The 21,847-nt window shown below is 35.4% G+C and overlaps 1 protein-coding gene across 1 annotated transcript in view; it reads right to left on the bottom strand.

Moving 5' to 3' along the window:
• BTBD8 (BTB domain containing 8) overlaps positions 1-21,847 on the bottom strand; it is a gene marked incomplete at its 5' end in the record, with an annotated part of 91,003 nt that overhangs the window by 10,153 nt on the left and 59,003 nt on the right. The window contains 6 exons of the mRNA XM_082668481.1: positions 1,880-1,941; positions 4,833-4,962; positions 5,859-5,996; positions 6,653-6,835; positions 18,233-18,335; positions 18,773-18,861. Coding sequence (XP_082524607.1) covers positions 1,880-1,941; positions 4,833-4,962; positions 5,859-5,996; positions 6,653-6,835; positions 18,233-18,335; positions 18,773-18,861 — 705 coding nt within the window. The remainder of the gene's footprint in view (positions 1-1,879; positions 1,942-4,832; positions 4,963-5,858; positions 5,997-6,652; positions 6,836-18,232; positions 18,336-18,772; positions 18,862-21,847) is intronic.

Consider the following 21,847-nt stretch of genomic DNA (forward strand, 5'->3'; position numbering starts at 1 on the left):
ACTAGACAATTGCACATAAATTATCTCACTTAATTTTCACAATAATCCCGGCTAGGTTTTATTACTCCATTCTACAGATAAGCAAACTAAGACTCACAGATGACAAAGATAATAAAGTCAAGATCTGAACTCTTACGATTTTATGTCCAGCACCCATTTCAGTACAATGCTGCCTTTCTAAGGAAAACATATTAGCCTGTTTCCTTCCCATTGTGGTTAACAGTATAAACCCTTGGACAACCTGAAAGTCAGGAACTGAGGAAGGGAAATGAGATTTTGTTTTGCTGTAAGGCAAGGAAGGAGGAAAAGCCTGGTTGATAGCAGTTAGTAGATAGAACAGGGGAAAGAAAGGCAGGTAGGCTAAATCATGGTGGCCTTAAAACACACACACACACACACACACATACACACACAAACACATAGGGTGAAAGGGAACATAGTACATAGAAAAAGTGTTCTAAGGTGCCATTTGCTAACATATGTTCTGTGGAACTGTACAACATGCTTAAAAGGGGTCAAGAGGGAGTCTAGTGGTGTTCCATGGTTATAAAATTTGAGGAAATCTTGGGGAAAACAAAATTCAAAAGTGTTCTTTACTGTAGTGTTTCTCAGAGCTTTTAGGTGCTGATGTGCATCGTTAGTGTCTAAGAGGAGCTATGGTGTGTAGCAATTCTCAACCTTAGTTGACGCTAGATGTTCTTAGGTAGAACATATGATGAAGCTAGTATATTATGGAACACACTTAGGGAAATAGTCCTAGGAGGTTTACTAGCAAAAAGCTCCAGCGTCTCACAGTTTCTCACCCAAGACATTTAGAGCTTGACCTCTGCCTCAAGCCATCAGAGCTCTTGGTTGTGGCTTGGAGTTGTGTGAGTTCCTATCTACTGGCTGATAAGGAAGATTCCCAATTCCACTCTTGCAAGGGCAATATATTCTTTGCATTCCAAACTGGAACTCTCAGTGTATGTCTCCATATCACTGTAATGTGTGCCTAGGTTAGTATAATTTTATGCTTCAAATGTATTAAGTGACCATTTTTAAGTTAGCTAGATTGGAACTCTAATTATCATTAATAACATTTTAGGGGAAGAAAAATGTATTTCATGTTATAATGAATATACCAAGTAACGTGTGTGTTGTGTGTGTGTGTGTGTGTGTGTGCGCACTAAAAAATAACATAAAATTTACCATCTTAACCATTTTTAAGTGGGCAGTACAGTCAGGTTGACTATATGCGCCTTGTTGTGCAACAGATATCTAGAACGGTCTCATCTTGCAAAACTGAAACTCTATCCCCATTGAACAATTATTCCCCTTCTCCTTATCTCCCCAGCCCCTGGCAGCCACCACTCTACTTAGTTTTTAAGAGTTTGACTATTTTTAGTTAACTCATATAAGTACACCAAGTAAATTTTAAAGTGAACACAACTGTACTCTTGGTATTAACTGTCTTTTTCACACCAAAAATCTATTATGTGGATTAAAATCTTAGTATAGAGAAAACTGGGACAACTAAAATCTTCTTTTGTAAAAAGTAGGTTAATTAGAAAAACAGACATGGAACTAGATCTAGAATTCTAGACAATTTCTGATCTGGAATAGTTCCAACATGCTAGTTGCCAAAAAGGTTTTCAAGGAAATAAAAATGGTAGACAATATTTCACTTCCCATACCAGCTGGATATAAAAAATGCATATCATTTAAAAATTTACAAAATGTTCACTTGATTAAAAACGAGACTCAAAATTATTTCCATCCAGAAACAGCTTTAGTTAATGAAAGAATAGATTTTTAAAAATTATTCTGAAATATAAAATGATAAAATTTAAATTACTTGTTATCTTGTTTCATCTGGGCCTGTAAAATTGTAAAAGTTTACCTGAGAGCTGCTGAATATAGGCTTTTTGCCAAGTCTTCGGTCATCACCTTTGTCAAATGCAGCTGTAGGAAAAAAAAAAGCAATCTAATTTTACAGGAAGCACTATTATTACCATAGAAGTAGAGGGAAAATAGTATATTAGCAGAAAAAGATTACATTTTGATGGAAATAACTTTTAAAAAGTTGAAACCAATCTAGTACACATAAATAATTCCCTATTTTAGAATTTTTCTTAAAGAACTTCATTTTGAATCTTATTTTCTTGTCCCTATGGATTTTATGTTATTAAAATTAATGAATTAGAAATGTACAGTCTCACAGAGAAGATTTATACATTTATAAAAACTTAGAATTTTCTCAAGCTTGAAATTTTAGAGATAACCTTTTTAGCTAGTTTTCCAAATTTCAAAAAATTACAGAGTTTTTGAAATGTAATATTGAGATATTTGGAGATGTAATTTTTTTTTTTTTTTTCGGTACGCGGGCCTCTCACTGTTGTGGCCTCTCCCATTGCGGAGTACAGGCTCCGGATGCACAGGCTCAGCGGCCATGGCTCACGGGCCCAGCCACTCCGCGGCATGTGGGATCTTCCCGGACCGGGGCACGAACCCGTGTCCCCTGCATCGGCAGGCGGACTCTCAACCACTGCGCCACCAGGGAAGCCCGGAGATGTAATATTTTATAAACTATTCAATGGGAGAAAATTTCTATCCTAAAAAATATTAAAATACTCTTAAAATTTTTCTGATTTTGCAGGTATGTCCTGAGGAAGGAGTAAAGAGAAAAAAGGTAAGGTTTTGTTGAAAATAAAACAAGAGACAATCCTTAAACCTATATCATTCTTTTTAGAATTACATAAAATATTCATTTTATAGATTAGGTTTATATGGGAATTATTGGGGAACTCGGTTTATGTTCTTCAAATAAGAATTTAAATGACGTCAGGGAAATATATAGGAATAATGGTATGAGAGCCATAAATATAGTTTAGCTGATGTATTTGTTCCCTTTGAAGGTTATGTAGCTTTAAAATATATTTTGAAGAAATATATACATATATTTTCCAAAATTTATTTTATTTTTATTAAAACAGCTGATGAAAAATACATCAAATTATCTGTAACCCTACCATGCACCTTCTACTATTTCTATTCTATAGGAACTATGTTATAAGACAAAGCAGGATCCTAGAAATAGCATTACAAGGATTGGTTCGTGGTTAGCAAATGACTGCAAAAAAATATACAGGTGGAAATTAATACAAGATTTCTCCCAAAGATCAGTAACTCAAACTAGAACGTAAGAAATGTTATAACAAAGACAACCTAGAATTACTCCTTTATCTGGGATTTCCCAATGCAATAATTATGCATAAGTCAGGACTCATTATAATTCAACATATTTAAGATTTTAAAAATTATTTTTACACAGATAGAATGTAATAGATTGAAAAGTTCTTTTTGACAATTAGTTGGATTACCAATAATATTTTGTTTTAGATATGTGTATATATATGTATGTATTTACATGTATTTTATTTAATTAATTTATTTATTTTTTGCGGTACGCAGGCCTCTCACTGTTGTGGCCTCTCCCGCTGCGGAGCACAGGCTCCGGACGCGCAGGCCCAGTGGCCGTGGCTCACGGGCCCAGCCGCTCCGCGGCATGTGGGATTGATCCTCCCGGACCGGGGCACGAACCCATGTCCCCTGCATCGGCAGGCGGACTCTCAACCACTGTGCCACCTGGGAAGCCCCTACATGTATTTTAAATTAGCACTTTGAAGAATTAAGATAAAGAACATTGTTCGGGACCCAACTTAACTATGATATCCTCTAAAAATGGAGAAGAGCAAACTTTACTCCCAATCAGAAGAGAGTTGAATGACACCTACTCATGGAATGCTGATCTTAGTTTTTTACACTGTATAGTACAGATGAACTGTCATCTAAAAATCAGTACAGAAATAGTCACAAGGAAAAAAATTCCAATTTCTAAAGACCTTCTCATGACTTTTGTTGTTTCATGGATTTTGTTGTTTTATTATTTTGTTGGAATTTCTTTGAAAAGTGCTCTTGAGATCACATCTGGCTACACTATCGTGTTATGCTTTTAATGCAAGACAGAGCAAATCATATTTTGATTAAATCATTAAAGAATTTAACATATCCATGTACTATCAAGAATATATTATATCACATATGGTCTCCATGTTTTATAGGGCAGAAATATTGCTTCATAAAATATAGTCTCAATTTAAAATGTTTTTAAAAGTATACTTACTGAATCTGTCAATATTTTTCCTAAGGTACCTGCTTTAACCCAAAAATAGTGATGAAGCCATTTTTAGTTCCACACCCTCAATTTTTTATTTTAACATTTTTGAAACAAACACACATTCTGAGCAGTATAAATCTTTTGTTTAATGCTAATATTTCAAATGGTACCTATTAAATGTCAAAGAGCACTGTGCGGCTCCTGAGGGACACTCCGCAATAGCACACATCGTATCACTGAACCAATCGATCATGGAATAAAGCCATCTAATCTAGGCAAAACCACAAGAAAGAGTATCTTATGCAAAAGATGGGAAAGCTTTATGGAAAAATATATTTTAAAAGGGAGAGAAAGTATGTTTGGTAATCTATTCTATATGGGTTACATTTTCCTATACTTCTAAATCTATCTAAAAGAATGCTTTTAAGCAAATTTGGCTAGAATATAAAGTTGCTAAGATAAAGTAGAATTATATATGTATATATAAGAAAATGAGTTTCATTTTCTAAGGACAGAAAAAAAGCATGATTTATTAAAACTGCCTAAACATACCAGCACCAGTTTCAATTAGCAAGCAAACAGAAGCAAACAAACGTTAATCCTATCACTTATTAGAATCCCTTTAAAATATCTCTTGTCACAATTATAAGAATAAAAAATCTCAAGGCTAATATACCTGCTTGGATTTTCTGTTGATCATCTGTGCTCATCAGCTTCCAGCTTTCTGTGTGACGAACAGCATAGAAAGACTGAACCAGGAAGATCCACAGCTTATCACGCAGAGCCTGGATCTTGCACGTAAAACCCTGTGTTCAAGCAACAAATCAGCAGCTGGTCAGAGCCACATTGTCATAGCAACCAGTCATTATTCCCTTCCGAATCTACTTACTCCTAAGCTAGATCAATGATGTCATCACTTAGATTTTTAAGATCGTCGGGTACAAGTTATTTATGAAGCCTTGCTCTTTAACAACAGAATTTTATAGTGAACATGAACCTTATCCTTTCAGCATTATCCTTTTAACCAAACACTGTTCTAAACCACCAATGGCCTTTACGTAAAAACCTTCCACAGCCTTTTCAAATCAGCTATGACATTACAAGGTCAAATACTCTATGCAGTAATAATAAATATGATGAAATTTTTTGTCATTCTTGTTGAACAAATAAAAAATGTCAATAATTTGCAATTAGCTTATTAATTACCATTGATTAATTGCATTTAAAAATAAGATATATTTTAATTTTGCTTTTTCTCAATCCAATTTTAAATGATTTTTTTCTTAAGACAAAAATTAAGAACATATTATAAAATTAAAAGACACTGATGATTAAAACTGTAAAACATTCTTTAAAATTCTTTAAGTTTTATATTTAGGAAATTTAATGTAGTGACTGGGGAGAAATACTAAACTTATGCTGTACCAATTAATATTGCTAAATACCAAACTATGTTTAGAATTAGCCAGCCAAACTTCCAAATTCTAAACTTTTATAATAAGTGTATTTGGAGGTAAATGAAATTTTTAAAATTTTGTATTATGAAAAATTCCAAATATACACAGAAGTAGAGACTGTAACCAACCTCCAGGTATCAAACACTTAGTTTCAATGAACCATGCAACATTTAAAATGTGTATATATTTAAAAATCTTAAAACAGTTTATTCTATCATTTTAATTAATTTTATTACATCAAATACCATTTCCTTTGTACTGTCAGAGTTCAGTAACGTGTCCAGAGCTGTAAGAAGAGAGCAACTATTCTCCGTGGTAATGTTTTCTTCAATTGCTTTTAAAATTTTGTCCAGCAGATCAGATGTGCTACTCATTGCTTGTGACTATAGAACACAGAAATTGATATTTAATAGGAATATATGTAAATGTGTAAGAAATGTGAAAGTCTGGCATAACAGCAGACCATTCATCATAACTGGCTATATGAAGTCAATCAGAAATCTTATTTCCTCTGTTAATAATAATAATTATTATCATTATAATAATAAATATTATACTAATCCCTTTCCTCTGTTAAAAATATCGGCACACACACACAGTTCTTAATAGCCAAAATAGTCCTAAAACAGAGCCTAGAAATAAGTTATAAAAGTTCTTTATTAAGTAACTAAATTTAGAGAAAGTGGGTCCCAGTAAGACAGAGAATTTTGCATGAACCATAATTGTATTACTGACCAAAACAATATCTTTATGACTTCAATTTCTAAAATATGGCTTATGCCGATTGAGGGCTGGAGTTGCCAGAGTTACACTGTGCCTTGCCAGGGCACTCAACCTGTCCCCTCCTCCCTTCATTATCTTATGAGACAAAAATCCTGTCCATCACTGCCCTAAATGCTATGCAAACATGCCATCTGCTATGGAATTTATTTAAGTCATACTAATTTAATCAAAGGCAACCTGAATTTGAAAACTTACATAATTATAATCAGAACACAAAGATGGGACTAAATATAGGATATAATTTTAGATGCAGTACCTGTAAGAGGAGAGCAAAATTTTCACTTTGAATGATCTTGGAGAAGTTTTCTATAATAAATGCAATACATTCTTCTTGAAGCTGAGATGCCATGGTCAGTGCTGCTTCTGTCCACTTCACTCTGGGTAAACTGATGATTAGCCTGTCACTTTCCATCAGAAGAAAAGCAGCATTCTTATCATTCTTATAATTTTGAAAATATTGGGGAAAAAAGTTAGATTACTGCTCATAAAAATAACTTTCCAAGCAAATTAAATACTTTTGTTTTCTTGTGACACTGCCTGCAAAAACCAAAATTCCAGGTAGCTAATATCTTTGTCATTAGCTTTACATATTTATTAATTCATTCAAAATTATCCCAAAGGGCAAACTTTGAGCTGGAAACAAATCACCTTTAAAAGACAGCTAAAACAAACATGAGAGCAAAGTTATAACTACAAAGAAAAGCTTGACTTCCCTGAGATTTTTCACTACTGAATTAATTTTTGTGCTTATAGATATCATTCATAACTGCATGGCTACACTGACATAGCCTTAATTCTTTTCTGACTATAAAATACATGTTATTACAAATTTAGAAAGGCTAAAATTGACTTATAATCCCCAGTGACTTTTTCTTCCTTTCTAATTAGGTAAGACTCTTCTTTTTATATTATATTATTTATTTAATAATGATTCATTTTTATACCATAGGAAAAAATGTTCACGAATACTGATCTCTATAAAAAATGAAATGACAGGGCTTCCCTGGTGGCGCAGTGGTTGAGAGTCCGCCTGCTGATGCAGGGGACACGGGTTCGTGCCCCGGTCCGGGAAGATCCCACATGCCGCGGAGCGGGTAGGCCCGTGAGCCATGGCCGCTGAGCCTGCGCATCCGGAGCCTGTGCTCCGCAACAGGAGAGGCCACAACAGTGAGAGGCCCACGTACCACAAAAAAATAAATAAATAAATAAATAAATAAAAATGAAATGACAATTCACAAATACCATGTGCTCTAAGGAAAAGGAAAAAATGGCAACTTAAAATTACTATATTTTATTCATGTTTGATTTCTAACTCTTAAAACGATCCTTAGGAAATAATGATTTATTGAATAAATAGTTATCTGATCGATTGTAGTAGATTGAAAAAAATGGCCACAAATTCTGTGTAGCTCAATTCATCAAGAGGTGGACTCTATTTCCTCATCCCTTGAATCTAAACTGGCCTGTTCACTTGCTTGCACAAGCAGTGGTATTGTGCAAGTTTCAGAGCATAGGCCTCAAGTAGCCTTGCAGCCTCTATCTTTACCCTCTTGGTTCTGGGACCATGAAGCCATGAAGAAGCCTGGTAAGAAAGTACACAGGGAGTGGGAGGCCCAGCCTCCAACTTAGCCACCAGCTGAAAGCAGCTGCAGGACTGAGCTCAGGCAAGATAAGCAGAAGAATCACCCAGTAAATCCACAGAGAATAAATTTTAGTTTAAAGCAACTTAGTTTTGGGGTGGTTTGTTACACAGCAATAAATAACTAGTAAATCTGGAAATGACAGTGCTTGATCCTCAAGCAGAGTCTTCCCTGATCTCTATACCTACTTCAGATTCCTTTTACACATGCCATCAGAGAGCCTGTCCCTTCTCTTTAGAGCACTTACTTCATTTGTAATTATTCAATCATGAAATAACTACTTGATTAATACCCATCTCTCTCACTAGGCTGTATGTTTACTGCATGTGAAACCATGTCTGTTTTGGCTCACCGTTGCAACCACAGGTCCTAGTACAGAACTGAGTCACAGTAGACACATCTGTTGATCTCTGAGCATCAACAGAGACTGAGAGTTTGTAAGTGAATTCATAAGCTAAATTAAGTTTAATCCTTGAACATCAAAACTTTAAAAATTTTACCCATTTACCAAGAATTCTTCTGAAAAGTATTCTATACTTCCCCTGCTTTATTTATTTGAGTAAAAAAATCATACTTTGCTATAATTTGAGTCTTTAAAAAGTTTTTTTACATTTTTACTATAATTTACCATTATCCTTTCCTCCTCTGGTAACTTCCTGAGTAACTGTGCAGTTACTAAGAGTTTTAGGCAATAAACCCAATTTGCTCTACTAATAGGCATTGTTCTGGTATTAGTGACAAATGTAGAGTATTCAAATATCTTGGCAGGTATCTACAAAGTGCTTACTATAAACATAATGTTATGTGCTCTGACAGCAATATCTTTTTTTTTTTTTGGTATTATTAACTTTATTTAAGCTCAGGAAGAAAATCATAAAAGCAATAACTCAGTAGAATTGCCAATCAACCTGTCTCTCCTCAAACAGCAAATGGCCAGCTTACAAGCAATATCTTTTAAAAAATACAGATGTATAGCTGTCATAATTTAGCTTGAAATCTATTGGAAAACTAAAACGTGGACATAATGATAACAGATGGTATGTGATCTTAATTCCATACTGATCTGAATATATGATAACTTTAAATGTTAAGAGTAGCTTAAGGTTCAAAGAAGGAAGAAAATGTAATATACTTCTAGATCAAACACATAAAATTTTATTTTATTTTTTTAACATCTTTATTGGAGTATAATTGCTTTACAATGGTGTGTTAGTTTCTGCTGTATAACAAAGTGAATCAGCTATACGTATACATATATTCCCATATCTTCTCCTTGTGTCTCCCTCCCACCCTCCCTATCCCACCCTTCTAGGTGGACACAAAGCAGGGAGCTGATGTCCCTGTGCTATGCGGCTGCTTCCCACTAGCTATTTTACATTTGGTAGTGTATATATGTCCATGCCACTCTCTCACTTCATCCCAGCTTACCCTTCCCCCTCCCCGTGTCCTCAAGTCCATTCTTTATGTCTGCGTCTTTATTCCTGTCCTGCCCCTAGGTTCTTCAGAACCATTAAAAATTTTTTCTTTTAGATTCCGTATATAAAAACACATAAAATTTTAAATTCAATAGTTAACACATGGTTCAAATTTCAAAACTATATAAAAGGCATTACTAAGAAAAGTCACCCACTCCTTCCTGTCCCTGGCCACCTATTTTCCCTTGTCCCAATCAATATTATTTATTTTCTGTATTTTTCCAGAGTTATTTTATGCATATACAAACAAAAAAAGTATTTTTTCCCTTATTTTACTCAAATGGAGGCATTAATATGCACAGTACTCTGTACTTTACCTTTTATACTTAGCATATACCTTGAATATTTTTCTTATCACAATATAAAGAGCCTTATTATTGTTTTAATAGCTATGGAATAGCCCATAATATGGATATATCAGAAGTCATACAACCAGTCCTCTACTTGTAGATGTTTATTTCTTTCCAGTTTTTGTTATTACAGTGTTGTAATGAATGACCTTGTAGATAACATTATTTCACACATATGTGAATATATCTATAGGATAAATTCCTAGAAATAAAATTGCTGGGTCAATACTACTTGTCTTATCCTGGGTTCTGCCTAATAACTGAGCCTGAGAAATAGGCTTGTACGCAAGTGATCCCAAGATGACCCAAGAGTGAAACAGGGAAGGAGGGAAAGCCAGTGGAAGGGTATGTTTTCCAGCTCCTTGCTACTCAAAGTGTGATCCGCAGCTACCATTACCTAGAGCTTGTTAGAAGTGTAGAATCTCAGGCTCCGCCTCTGATTTACTGAATTAGAACCTACATTCAACCAAGATCCTGAAGTGTTTTTTGTTTTTGCCATACCACACGGCATGCGGGATCTTAGTTCCCCAACCGGGGATTGAACCCTGTGCCCCCTGCAGTGGAAGCACTGAGTCCTAACCACTGGACCACCACCAGGGAATACCCAGTCCTGGAGTGTTGTGTGTATACATTTAAGTTTGAGAAACAATGATATAGCATTTGCTATTGTAAGCAACTGGGGATCAATCTTGTTGGGGGCCCTCTGAAGAGCCACAGAGAATACAATTTGAATTATTCACCCAAGGGATAGATCAGGGAAACATTTAATCACTGGTTAATCACTGACCAATCTCCCATTGGTCAAGGTTTGTCCCCTGGGATATTAATTCCCTTTCACTTCCAGGTTTGAAGAGCTGTAGGTACCCTGGGTAGAACAGCAGTGAAGCCTCAGGACAGAAAGTGAGAAATACGTGTGATGTGGCTGAGGGAAAGTGCTGTCAGATTACATCTGTGTGCAGCTGGATGCTGCAGCAATGGTTGGAGTACATACATGGGTCAAAGGATATGAGGTGGGGCACCAGGAGGATACAAAACATTGCCAACATATATTCAACGGAGCACTGTTTTCCAAACTGTAGTTTTCTCCCCTAGCAACCTAGAGAAATATATTTAGTGGCTTACAATCAGCATTAGAAGACAAAACAAGAAAGAGATAGAAAAGAGAAAAACAGAAAATATCAGAACATCATATGGAATATGGTAAGTATTCTTTTTTTGAAACTTGTTTCAGTTCTACATGTGTGAGTAAACTGGGTTATAACATAAAAAGAACTTGCTCTGGGTCAGTCAAAAAAGTTTAAAAAACACAGCAAAAGTTGTGCTAATTTATACCCTTCCCAGGAGTGAATAGGAGTACTTATTCCCTACATCCTTGTTAAAATAGTACAAATTTCCTTTTTTTCCCCCATACTAAAAGGTACAAAACAGTCTGACATGGTAATTTTAATGTCCATTTCTCTTAAATAAATGAAGTTGAAGATTTGTTCATCAAATTAAGAGGCATCTGTATTTTCTAAGTGAACTATCTAGTCTTACCCTACCATTTAGCTATTTTTAAAAAATCAACTTGTAGGAACTCTCTATATTAGAAAAATTAGAATAAGAGTATGATATGAACTGTCATTTGTTTTCTGACTTTGCTTATGGTAATTTTTACTATATAGAAATTTTGCATTTTTATGTAACCAAATTCTTTTATGGCTTCTAAATTTTGTATCCCCACTCCACTGATGAGGTTATAAACTAATTCTCCCAGGACTTAACTGTAGTGTTTTAGGTTTCATTTTCTTTACTTGTAAATCTTTGATCCATTTGGAATGTATACTGGCATACCAGGATGTGATGTATAGATCCAACTTAAATTTTTTCCAGCAAGCTTCCTGTTGTTGTCCTAACACCATATACTGAATAAACACTATGACTCATACTATTTAATTCTTTTGATATTGTGTTAATTAAATAGGCCTTCAATTATCTTTTGGCCTTAGGACTAAAAGCATAATATATACACAACTTCAGTTTTACGCTACTGACTATCCCCCATGCCTATTTTTGTTTTAATTTTCCTATATTTAAAAACTATTCATAATTTGTTTTTAAAAAAAGGCTTAAACAAACCTTTTTTTTTTAAACATCTTTATTGGAGTATAATTGCTTTACATTATTGTGTTAGTTTCTGCTGTATAACAAAGTGAATCAGCTATACGTATACCTATATCCCCATATCCCCTCCCTCTTGCATCTTCCTCCTACCCTCCTTATCCCACCCCTCTATGTGGTCACAAATCACCGAGCTGATCTCCCTGTGCTATGCGGATGCTTCCCACTAGCTATCAGTTTTACATTTGGTAGTGTATATATATCAATGCCACTCTCTAACTTCGTCCCAGCTTACCCTTCCCCCTCCCCGTGTCCTTAAGTCCATTCTCTACGTCTGTGTCTTTATTCCTGTCCTGCTCTTAGGTTCTTCAGAACCATTTCTTTTTTTCAGATTCCATATATATGTGTTAGCATACGGTATTTGTTTTTCTCTTTCTGACTTATTTCATTCTGTATGACAGATTCTAGGTCCATCCACCTCACTATAAATAACTCAATTTCATTTCTTTTTATGGCTGAGTAATATTCCATTGTATATATGTGCCACATCTTCTTTATTCATTCATCTGTTGATGGACACTTAGGTTGCTTCCATGTCCTGGCTATCGTAAATAGTGCTGCAGTGAACATTGTGGTACATGACTCTTTCTGATTTATGGTTTTCTTGGGGTATATGCCCAGTAGTGGGATTGCTGGGTCATACGGTAGTTCTATTTTTAGTTTTTAAAGGAACCTCCATACTGTTCTCCATAGTGGCTGTATCAATTTACATTCCCACCAACAGTGTAGGAGGGTTCCCTTTTCTCCACACCCTCTTCAGCATTTATTGTTTGTAGATTTTTTGATGGTGGCCATTCTGACCCGTGTGAGGCAATACCTCATTGTAGTTTTGATTTGCATTTCTCTAATGATTAGTGATGTTGAGCATCCTTTCATGTGTTTGTTGGCAATCTGTATATCTTCTTTGGAGAAATGTCTATTTAGGTCTTCTGCCCATTTCTAGATTGGGTTGTTTGTTTTTCTGATATTGAGCTGCATGAACTGCTTGTATATTTTTGGAGATTAATCCTTTGTCAGTTGCTTCATTTGCAAATATTTTCTCCCATTCTGAGGGTTGTCTTTTGGAAGTTTTAGCCACAGCAATCAGAGAAGAAAAAGAAATAAAAGGAATCCAATTGGAAAAGAAGTAAAACTGTCACTGTTTGCAGATGACATGATACTATACATAGAGAATCCTAAAGATGCTACCAGAAAACTACTAGAGCTAATCAATGAATTTGGTAAAGTAGCAGGATACAAAATTAATGCACAGAAATCTCTGGCATTCCTATACACTAATGATGAAAAATCTGAAAGAGAAATTAAGGAAACACTCCCATTTACCACTGCAACAAAAAGAATAAAATACCTAGGAATAAACCTACCCAAGGAGAAAAAATACCTGTATGCAGAAAACTATAAGACACTGATGAAAGAAATTAAAGATGACACAAACAGATGGAGAGATATACCATGTTCTTGGATTGGAAGAAGCAACATTGTGAAAATGACTATACTACCCAAAGCAATCTACAGATTCAATGCAATCCCTATCAAACTACCAATGGCATTTTTCACAGAACTAGAACAAAAAATTTCACAATTTGTATGGAAACACAAAAAACCCCAAATAGCCAAAGCAATCTTGAAAAAGAAAAATGGAGCTGGAGGAGCAGGCTCCCTGACTTCAGACTGTACTACAAAGCTACAGTAATCAAGACAGTATGGTACTGGCACAAAAACAGAAATATAGATCAATGGAACAGGATAGAAAGCCCAGAGATAAACCCATGCACATATGGTCACCTTATCTTTGATAAAGGAGGCAAGGATATACAATGGAGAAAAGACAGCCTCTTCAATAAGTGGTTCTGGGAAAACTGGACAGCTACATGTTAAAAGATGAAATTAGAACACTCCCTAATACCATACACAAAAATAAACTCAAAATTGATTAAAGACCTAAATGTAAGGCTAGACACTATAAAACTCTTAGAGGAAAACATAGGCAGAACACTCTATGACATAAATCACAGTAAGATCCTTTTTGACCCACCTCCTAGAGAAATGGAAATAAAAACAAAAATAAACAAATGAGACCTAAACTTAAATGCTTTTGCACAGCAAAGGAAACCATAAACAAAACAAAACATTTTGAAACAGAAAAATTTAATCTTGTTTTGAAATAGTTCAAGTAATTAGAAGCCCTAACTTTTCTAAAAACTTTCTCTCTTCTACTAACTCCTCTACCCTTCTCTCTCTTCCTCCCAAAAGCAACGGTTTGTACTTGGTAGGAGGGAGTAGCCACTTCTTACTGAACTGCTGCATAGTGAGCAAGAAGGAGAAAAAGCTCAAAGTCCCTTATATTAAAATTAAAAAAAAAATTCTCCATATATAGTCCAATGCAGCACTTTCTTATCTCCCTTTGTATATGACAGTGTTAGGCATATTATTGATAGAGTAAAGTGCCTGCCATGAAACATGTTGTTTAACTGAATTAGAGCCAAAGAAGACTTAAGAAGATTTCTCAATCTTTCTTTCATTTGTTTTGGATAACATATTTTAATTTTAAAATTTTTAAATATTCTATTTTTATTAATGTAGCAAAATATATTTTATTTCTATAGTAAAATATGAAGAATATATTAAATTAAGGTTTCCTAAAATTTGAATATCCACAAAGAAAGACAAAATTTCAAATTTTCATTATAATCACCACAATGCCAAAAGGCTCGTAAGTTTGGTTGTTTTGATGTTCATCTTTATATCTGTCTTGAAAGGAAAAACCAAGCATTCACAAAGCTTACAAGGAACTGATTAGAGCTATAAAATCAAAATAAAATATTGTAGGAGAGGGAGAGGCATAGTATGAAGAGCTTATTCCTCAGTTATACTCACTTACCACTTGTTAAAAAAAAAATCAAACTTCTTGAGACAGTCAGTTAAGATCCCTCCCAATCTGGCCTTAGCCTCTCCCCAGACTTATCTTCTCTCATTATTCCAGTTACAAGAGAATATTGGCACTGCCCAGACTCCAGGTCCCTGGTCACATTTAAAAGTCACTTTTTTATTTTGAAATTGTCCTCTATTTTCAGGTTCATCTCACATCACTTCTCTTATCCTTCCAATCAGAATCAATTGTTTTAACTTCTGTGATTCCACGTATAAACCTGAATTATAAAGTATACTTATTCACTCCTTTATTTACCTATCAATATATACTGAGTGCCTAATGTCTGCTAGGCACTGCCCTAAGGCTGGTGCTGCAAAGGTAAATAAGACTGACATGGAACTTAATGCTAGTATTCATCATAGTCTAACTTGTATTTTGCATAGTTGTTTAAGTGCCTATCCTTCCATCAGTTTGCGAGTTCCTTGAAGTCAAGGCCCATACTTCCTAAAAATAATCTTTGCCCATGCTGAGCATCTATTATATTACCTTTAGAATGGCAGCAATTGGTTTTAAGACGTGGTTTTATAATTTACTGACAATGTGAACTTGAATAAAGCATTTACCTCTCTGATTCTTTTTTCTTATATATAAAGTGGAAATAAGAGTACCTATGTTATATGTAATTTCAAAATATAAAAAGTATATTTTGAACCATAAAGGTCTTTTAAAAATCCACTAGGTAATAATTCACTTCTATTGAACTGAATTATAGCTGGGCCATTTGCTTGCCTCATGAACAGAGTAACCATTCAATGACCAAAGAAACTAATGCAAAATAGTAAGCAACAAAACAACAAAGTCCTTCATTAGCATAAACACAGATTTAGATTTATTTTTTGCAGTGGTATATCACCAGCTGATGGCCTAAACTTATTTTCCCAGTTAGATTTAGATATTATTTTCTATGAAACCCAGTCTAAAATACCATTCATGGTTCAATCAGAGAAACGGGACCACTAGGAGGTATTTATATACATAAAGGAGTCTGTTAAAGGGATTTCACCTTATGCAATTATGGGAGCTGGTTAAGCACTCTTTGTATATGATGATGTATTGTAGTATGAAGTCCACAGGGAAAGCAGTTGAGAGAGGATGATGGATGTAAAGTGTGAGGGGTAAGGACAAGCTGACACCCAAGAGCACAAGCTATAACCCACAAGGATGGGCTCATTTTAGGTCTCACTGCCTCCAACATGGATTAAATGAGTGTCCTTCAGGAGATGCTAGCACCCGCCATCATGGAGCTAAACACATCCCTGGCCCAGGGGTAAGAGAAACCAAAGAGGATACAGGGCAAGGTGAAGCAGTACAAAGAAGGAAATTCTGGGAAGCATAGTTCATTCTAATCAAGCTAACACACTGCAGAGACACTACAGTCCAACCCTTGTCAACTTGGCATGCATACACATTTCTTTAAATCATAGTTAATTCCTATGGAGACAAAGTAAAGTCATGCTAATGCCTAACATATACAACCATCCCCTGTAAAACAAACATGCTAACCCTCTCCCTAAAATAGGATACAAAGTCTCTCTTCAAACTGATTCAAACTACCCCTTGGCATCCTGTAACTTAAATACAGAGGTATAGTTAACATGTCTTATACTAAATGGTAGGGGAATGAGACAGTGGGGAAAAAAATAATTGGTTAATATATACATAAACATTCATATAAAAAGGGGAAATGAATATGTTTACCTCATAACTACTACAGTGCTAATTTCTATAACTGGTCACGTGGTCATACCTAGTATTTATAACTACCTTTTCCTGCAACCATTCCATGTTCCCTTTGTCCTCTGCAAGTACCTCTGCTGTTTATAGTTCTTTATCTGGTAAGGTGGCCCAAACTTTCATTCCTGAAGAATCTGGGCCAGTATCAGTGCTGCTTAAATTGAGTTTTTCCATTGATTTTAACCATAGGACATGGGAGTACTGCATTCCAGATATACTCCTCCTTCCCCACATTATATAGCACCAACCCAATTTCTCCTTATAGATAGCTAGTGGGAAGCAGCTGCATAGCACAGGGAGATCAGCTTGGTGCTTTGTGACCACTTAAAGGGGTGGGATAGGGAGGGTGGGAGGGAGATGTAAAAGGGAGGAGATATGGGGATATATATATACATATAGCCGATTCACTTTGTTGTACAGCAGAAACTAACATAGCATTGTAAAGCAATTATACTCCAATAAAGATGTTTAAAAAAAAATAGGCTCAATCTAATAATAATTCCCCTTCTCTGCCTGTTGATTTACAAAGTGGCCAGAAGGAGGTGGTCCCAACTTCCAGTTCAATGGAATCATTGTGTCCATAGGTGAAAACATTCTTCTCTTTGGAACTAAGACCTCTAGATCAGCAGATCCTAAAGTTATAGGGACAAGAAGCAAAAATTCTGCTAGTGGATCACTAGGAGTAATTATACGTGGAGCCACTCTCACTTCCACACCTTGATTTCTGTACCCATGAATCCTAGTTATGTTAAGAAATAGCACCATAAATCAAAAGCTGATTTAGAGCATATACAGCCTCCCGGAGGACACTGCCCCAATCCCACAAGTCACTGCCACGTGGCTGTACTGTAACCAAGTCTTCAAAAGGCCCTTCCTCCATTCTATCAAGCCAGCTGCTTCAGGATGATAGGGAGCACAGTAGGACAGGTGAAATCAGTAAGCATGGGCCCACTGCCATACTTCATTTGCTATAAAGTGAGTTCTTTAGTCAGAAGTGATGCTGTGTGGAATACTATGGTGGTGAAAAAGGCAGTAAGTCCACGGACAGTGGTTTTACTAGAAACACTGGAAGTAAGGAAGGCAAATCCATATCCAAAGCAAATGTTTATTACACTGCGAACAAAGCACTGCCTTTTCCATGATGAAGTGGTGCAATGTAATTAACCTGCCAGCAGGTAGATGGCTGGTCCTCTTGGAGAATGGTGCCACTGTTTTCAGTGTTGCACCTAAATCCACCGTAATGAGTGGAGGTCCCTGCTACTGAGCCAATGCATAACCGACCCTGGCCCCATGCCCCTTTTGTTCATGAGCCAACGTATACTTTCTAGTGATTGTGGTTCTCTGACTGAATTCTAATGCATTTGGTACAGAGGAACAGAGTCTTAAAGACAGATTCTCTGAATTGGTTCTGGGTTATCTGGAATCGGTCCTTTCATCTTGCTTTTATAATACAATTCTACATTTGTATTTAAAACACCGAAAGTACTTATATAAAATTTAATAAACTTTTTGATGACAAACACAAAGTATTCAGGTTATACTTACTAAAGACTGAATCAACATATTAAGACAACTTTTCTGAATCTCAGGAGGTATATTTGCAAAGCTTCTCTCAGACCAAAACCTTGCAAAATGCTTTACAATCCACCTGTTAAAAGTCAAAGAATCTCAAGTTAAAGTAATGAAAATATTTTTCATTATAATATTCAGTAACATTTTGGTTTTCAATAATATAAGTTTTATATATATTATGTTTTGACTAACCCTAACAGTTAATTTTGTGAGTGCTATAATGGACTTAACTAAGTTCCCTTTTCTGTAGACATTTATTTCAAGTCCACTCTGGGTTACGTGCATGGATTTTAACATAAGTAACCATGGTTCAGCTAAAATAACGTTGATTCCAAGCATCTTGAGTAATATCTACATCAATACTTCTCCTCAATTGTTGTAACTAGTTAAGCATTAAGCTATTTACATTATGCCCAAGAAAATAGGCCAAGTCTAAAATTTCCCAGAAAATTAGGAGAATGGAAGAACAGAATCCCTAAATTAATAATATCAGCACTACTTCAGATCACTTACTTCATGCAGTCAGCAAAAAGACTTTCCACTCCAACTGAATGAGCAATAATCAGGCATTCTAATATAGATGCCAACCTTCTGGGAACAGGCTAAAATTGATAGAAAACACTACATTTATTCTTTTTCAACTTACAGAGGCTAAAAGTAATTGGTTCATAAAAATGATCTGATTTACATACCTAAACTGCAGAATAAATATATGTAACTCAAAAGTCTGTTATTCTTTTAAAATCAAGTATCACTGATAAACTTTAGTTTTTATAGGATAGCATTTGAGTTCTTTTAGCTGCCAGAATGCACACAGTTTATATTCTAATTTCTTTTAGCATAAATATTTTCTAGAGTACAAGTGGTATAATAATTTCTAGCACATCACATTGCAACACAACCGTATGGTCTAATCTGCTTCCTAAAGTATAAATATAACTTTAAGTACATGTGCAATGGGAGGTCCTACATTGACCTCAAACAAAATGACAGAATTTAATTAGATCGTGATTATATAAACATATTTTTAAAAAGCACATATACGGAAGTAATGAACTAAAACAAATAAATAAAACGTAGATACAAGTAGTGAAGAACTCACTGCTCTTGGTGTTAAGCCTCAATATGTGTTACGTATTACCTGTGCCATGTATTTTCAGTTTTTTAGACTATGTTCCTAAGCACAACTATTGCCCGATTAGGGTGAATAGAGTTCAGCTTCTCTTTGTACACATTCATTAGTTGTGATTTGCGTTTATACACTTAATAAAGACCAGCAATCAACCAATATGTATATATAGTCTCTAAATATGTATCTGAAGATACCTTGCACTCAGAGAACAGCAAAAGCTTCTTCAGAAATGCCTCCAGCATAGTCCTTCAAATAAGGTCAGTGATTTCCAATTTTTTTTTTTTTTTTTTTGCGGTACGCGGGCCTCTCACTCCTGTTGCGGAGCACAAGCTCCGGACGCGCAGGCTCAGCGGCCATGGCTCATGGGCCCAGCCACTCCGCGGCATGTGGGATCTTCCCGGACCGGGGCACGAACCCGTGTCCCCTGCATCGGCAGGCGGACTCTCAACCACTGCGCCACCAGGGAAGCCCTCCAATTTTTTTTAATAGATTTTTTTTCCATTTCATTATTTATTTATTTATTTTCGGCTGCATTGGGTCTTCGCTGCTGTGCACGGGCTTTCTCTAGTTGTGGCAAGCGGGGGCTACTCTTCATTGCGGTGCGTGGGCTTCTCATTACGGTGGCTTCTCTTGTTGTGGAGCACGGGCTCTAGGTGTGCAGGCTCAGTAGTTGTGGCTCGCAGGCTCTAGAGCACAGGCTCAGTAGTTGTGGTGCACAGGCTTAGTTGCTCCACGGCACGTGGGATCTTCCTGGACCAGGGATCGAACCCATGTCCCCTGCACTGGCAGGCGAATTCTTAACCACTGCACCGCCATGGAAGTCCCCCAAATTTTAAAATTACAAATTGCTATTAATTTGATTTCCTAATACCCTTCTCCTAAAGGTGTTACATACTACTTAGGAAATTAACTGTAAATACCTGTTTTTGCACATCAACAATTTAGTTATTCCCTTTGAGATAACTGAAGGTACTCTAAATTGTCCTAAAATCAGAAATGGCTATCACTATATAAATTGTACAATAATTCTACTAAGTTAAATAATTTGGTTTTCTGACCCACTTCAGATAAGATAAAAGTAGTATGAGGGAAGAGACTACTGGTATAGACATAATTGACAACCTAAAAGCATCCAGAAGCATAAAAAATTATAAAAGTAAGCACAAGAGTTAAGAAGTCTAGCAATCTAATTTTATTTAGGAATAACCAGCCCTCCACAACACAAAATCCACTACTTGATGTATAACTTAAGAATAATTTCCATACAAAATAATTTGCTGCTTAAAGGCAAAGGCTAGCAAACCAGCTTGTGGGCCAAAACTAGCCCACCGTTTTTGTGAATAAAGTTTTATTGGAACACTGCCATGCTGTTCCATTTACATATTGTCCATAGCTGTTTTTGGTTTATAACAGCAAAGCTGAGTAGTTGTGATGGAGACTGTGTGGCCCACAAAGCCTAGAACATTAACTATCTAGCCTTTTATAGAAAAAGTTTACTGACCCCTGGCTTAAAGGGATAACTAGCTTTCTAAGAATTTTATTTATATGGAAATGCTGATTTCCTAAGTGTTTTTGTAATAGGATGACTTGATCTTTAGTCATCTTCAAAACCTGCTTGTAAAATCTGGGATGACATATATTTAAATTATAACCTAAGATATATTTTTAAATCAGTGGCAAAAAACATAATGTAAAACCCACTATAATCCTATAAATGAAGTTCTAAAATTTACTTTTAAAAAAGGCAAGATTGTAAAGTTAATGAAATGACTGAAGCTAGCTTGCCAAGAGTTCTGGGGCCCATTAACCATCATATTATATCCCATCATATATTACTGTGGCATGTGCTATTATAGATTTACTATATTTAAGTCACTGCTAAGAAACTGCATAATTGAGATCTAGAAGTTAAAAATTATACATTCAAAAATATATTTATCAAAATATATATTGTTAAAATATGTAAAGCAAACAATTTAAAGATCAGGTCAATAAAAACAAAAACTGCTCTCAAATATCTGTTAGCACAGTAGTACAGACTTCATTAAAATAAAGTAAAATAATTTTCAACAAAATGCCATATTGATAATTTAAAAGCATTTCATCTTCTGTTGTTTAAATGGCAACAAATATGCCTTTTGTATTTTTAAAATTAAGTGAATTATTGAAAGTAAAATATAAGAAGCTGCATGTAACCTGTGTATACTCATGAACATACTAAAAAGTAGAGGCAATGGTCCAAAGACAATACATAAAAGAGATTATTTTTTAAATGTTTCATGCAATTGGTTTATTGAGGAGTCTCAGTTTAAAGCAGATACTAACAAAACTTTCTTTCCCCAATTAGCGCTATCAACCACGCTGTGTCAAATTCCCTCTTTTCCCATACTTTAATGATCATAGGCAAATTCCAGTACCTTCTGGTTACTTTTGGTATTGAAATTCGGTATAGTACT

The sequence above is a fragment of the Grampus griseus genome (genome assembly GCF_964374135.1).
Source record: "Grampus griseus genome assembly, chromosome: 1".
Taxonomy (NCBI): Eukaryota; Metazoa; Chordata; class Mammalia; order Artiodactyla; family Delphinidae; genus Grampus; species Grampus griseus.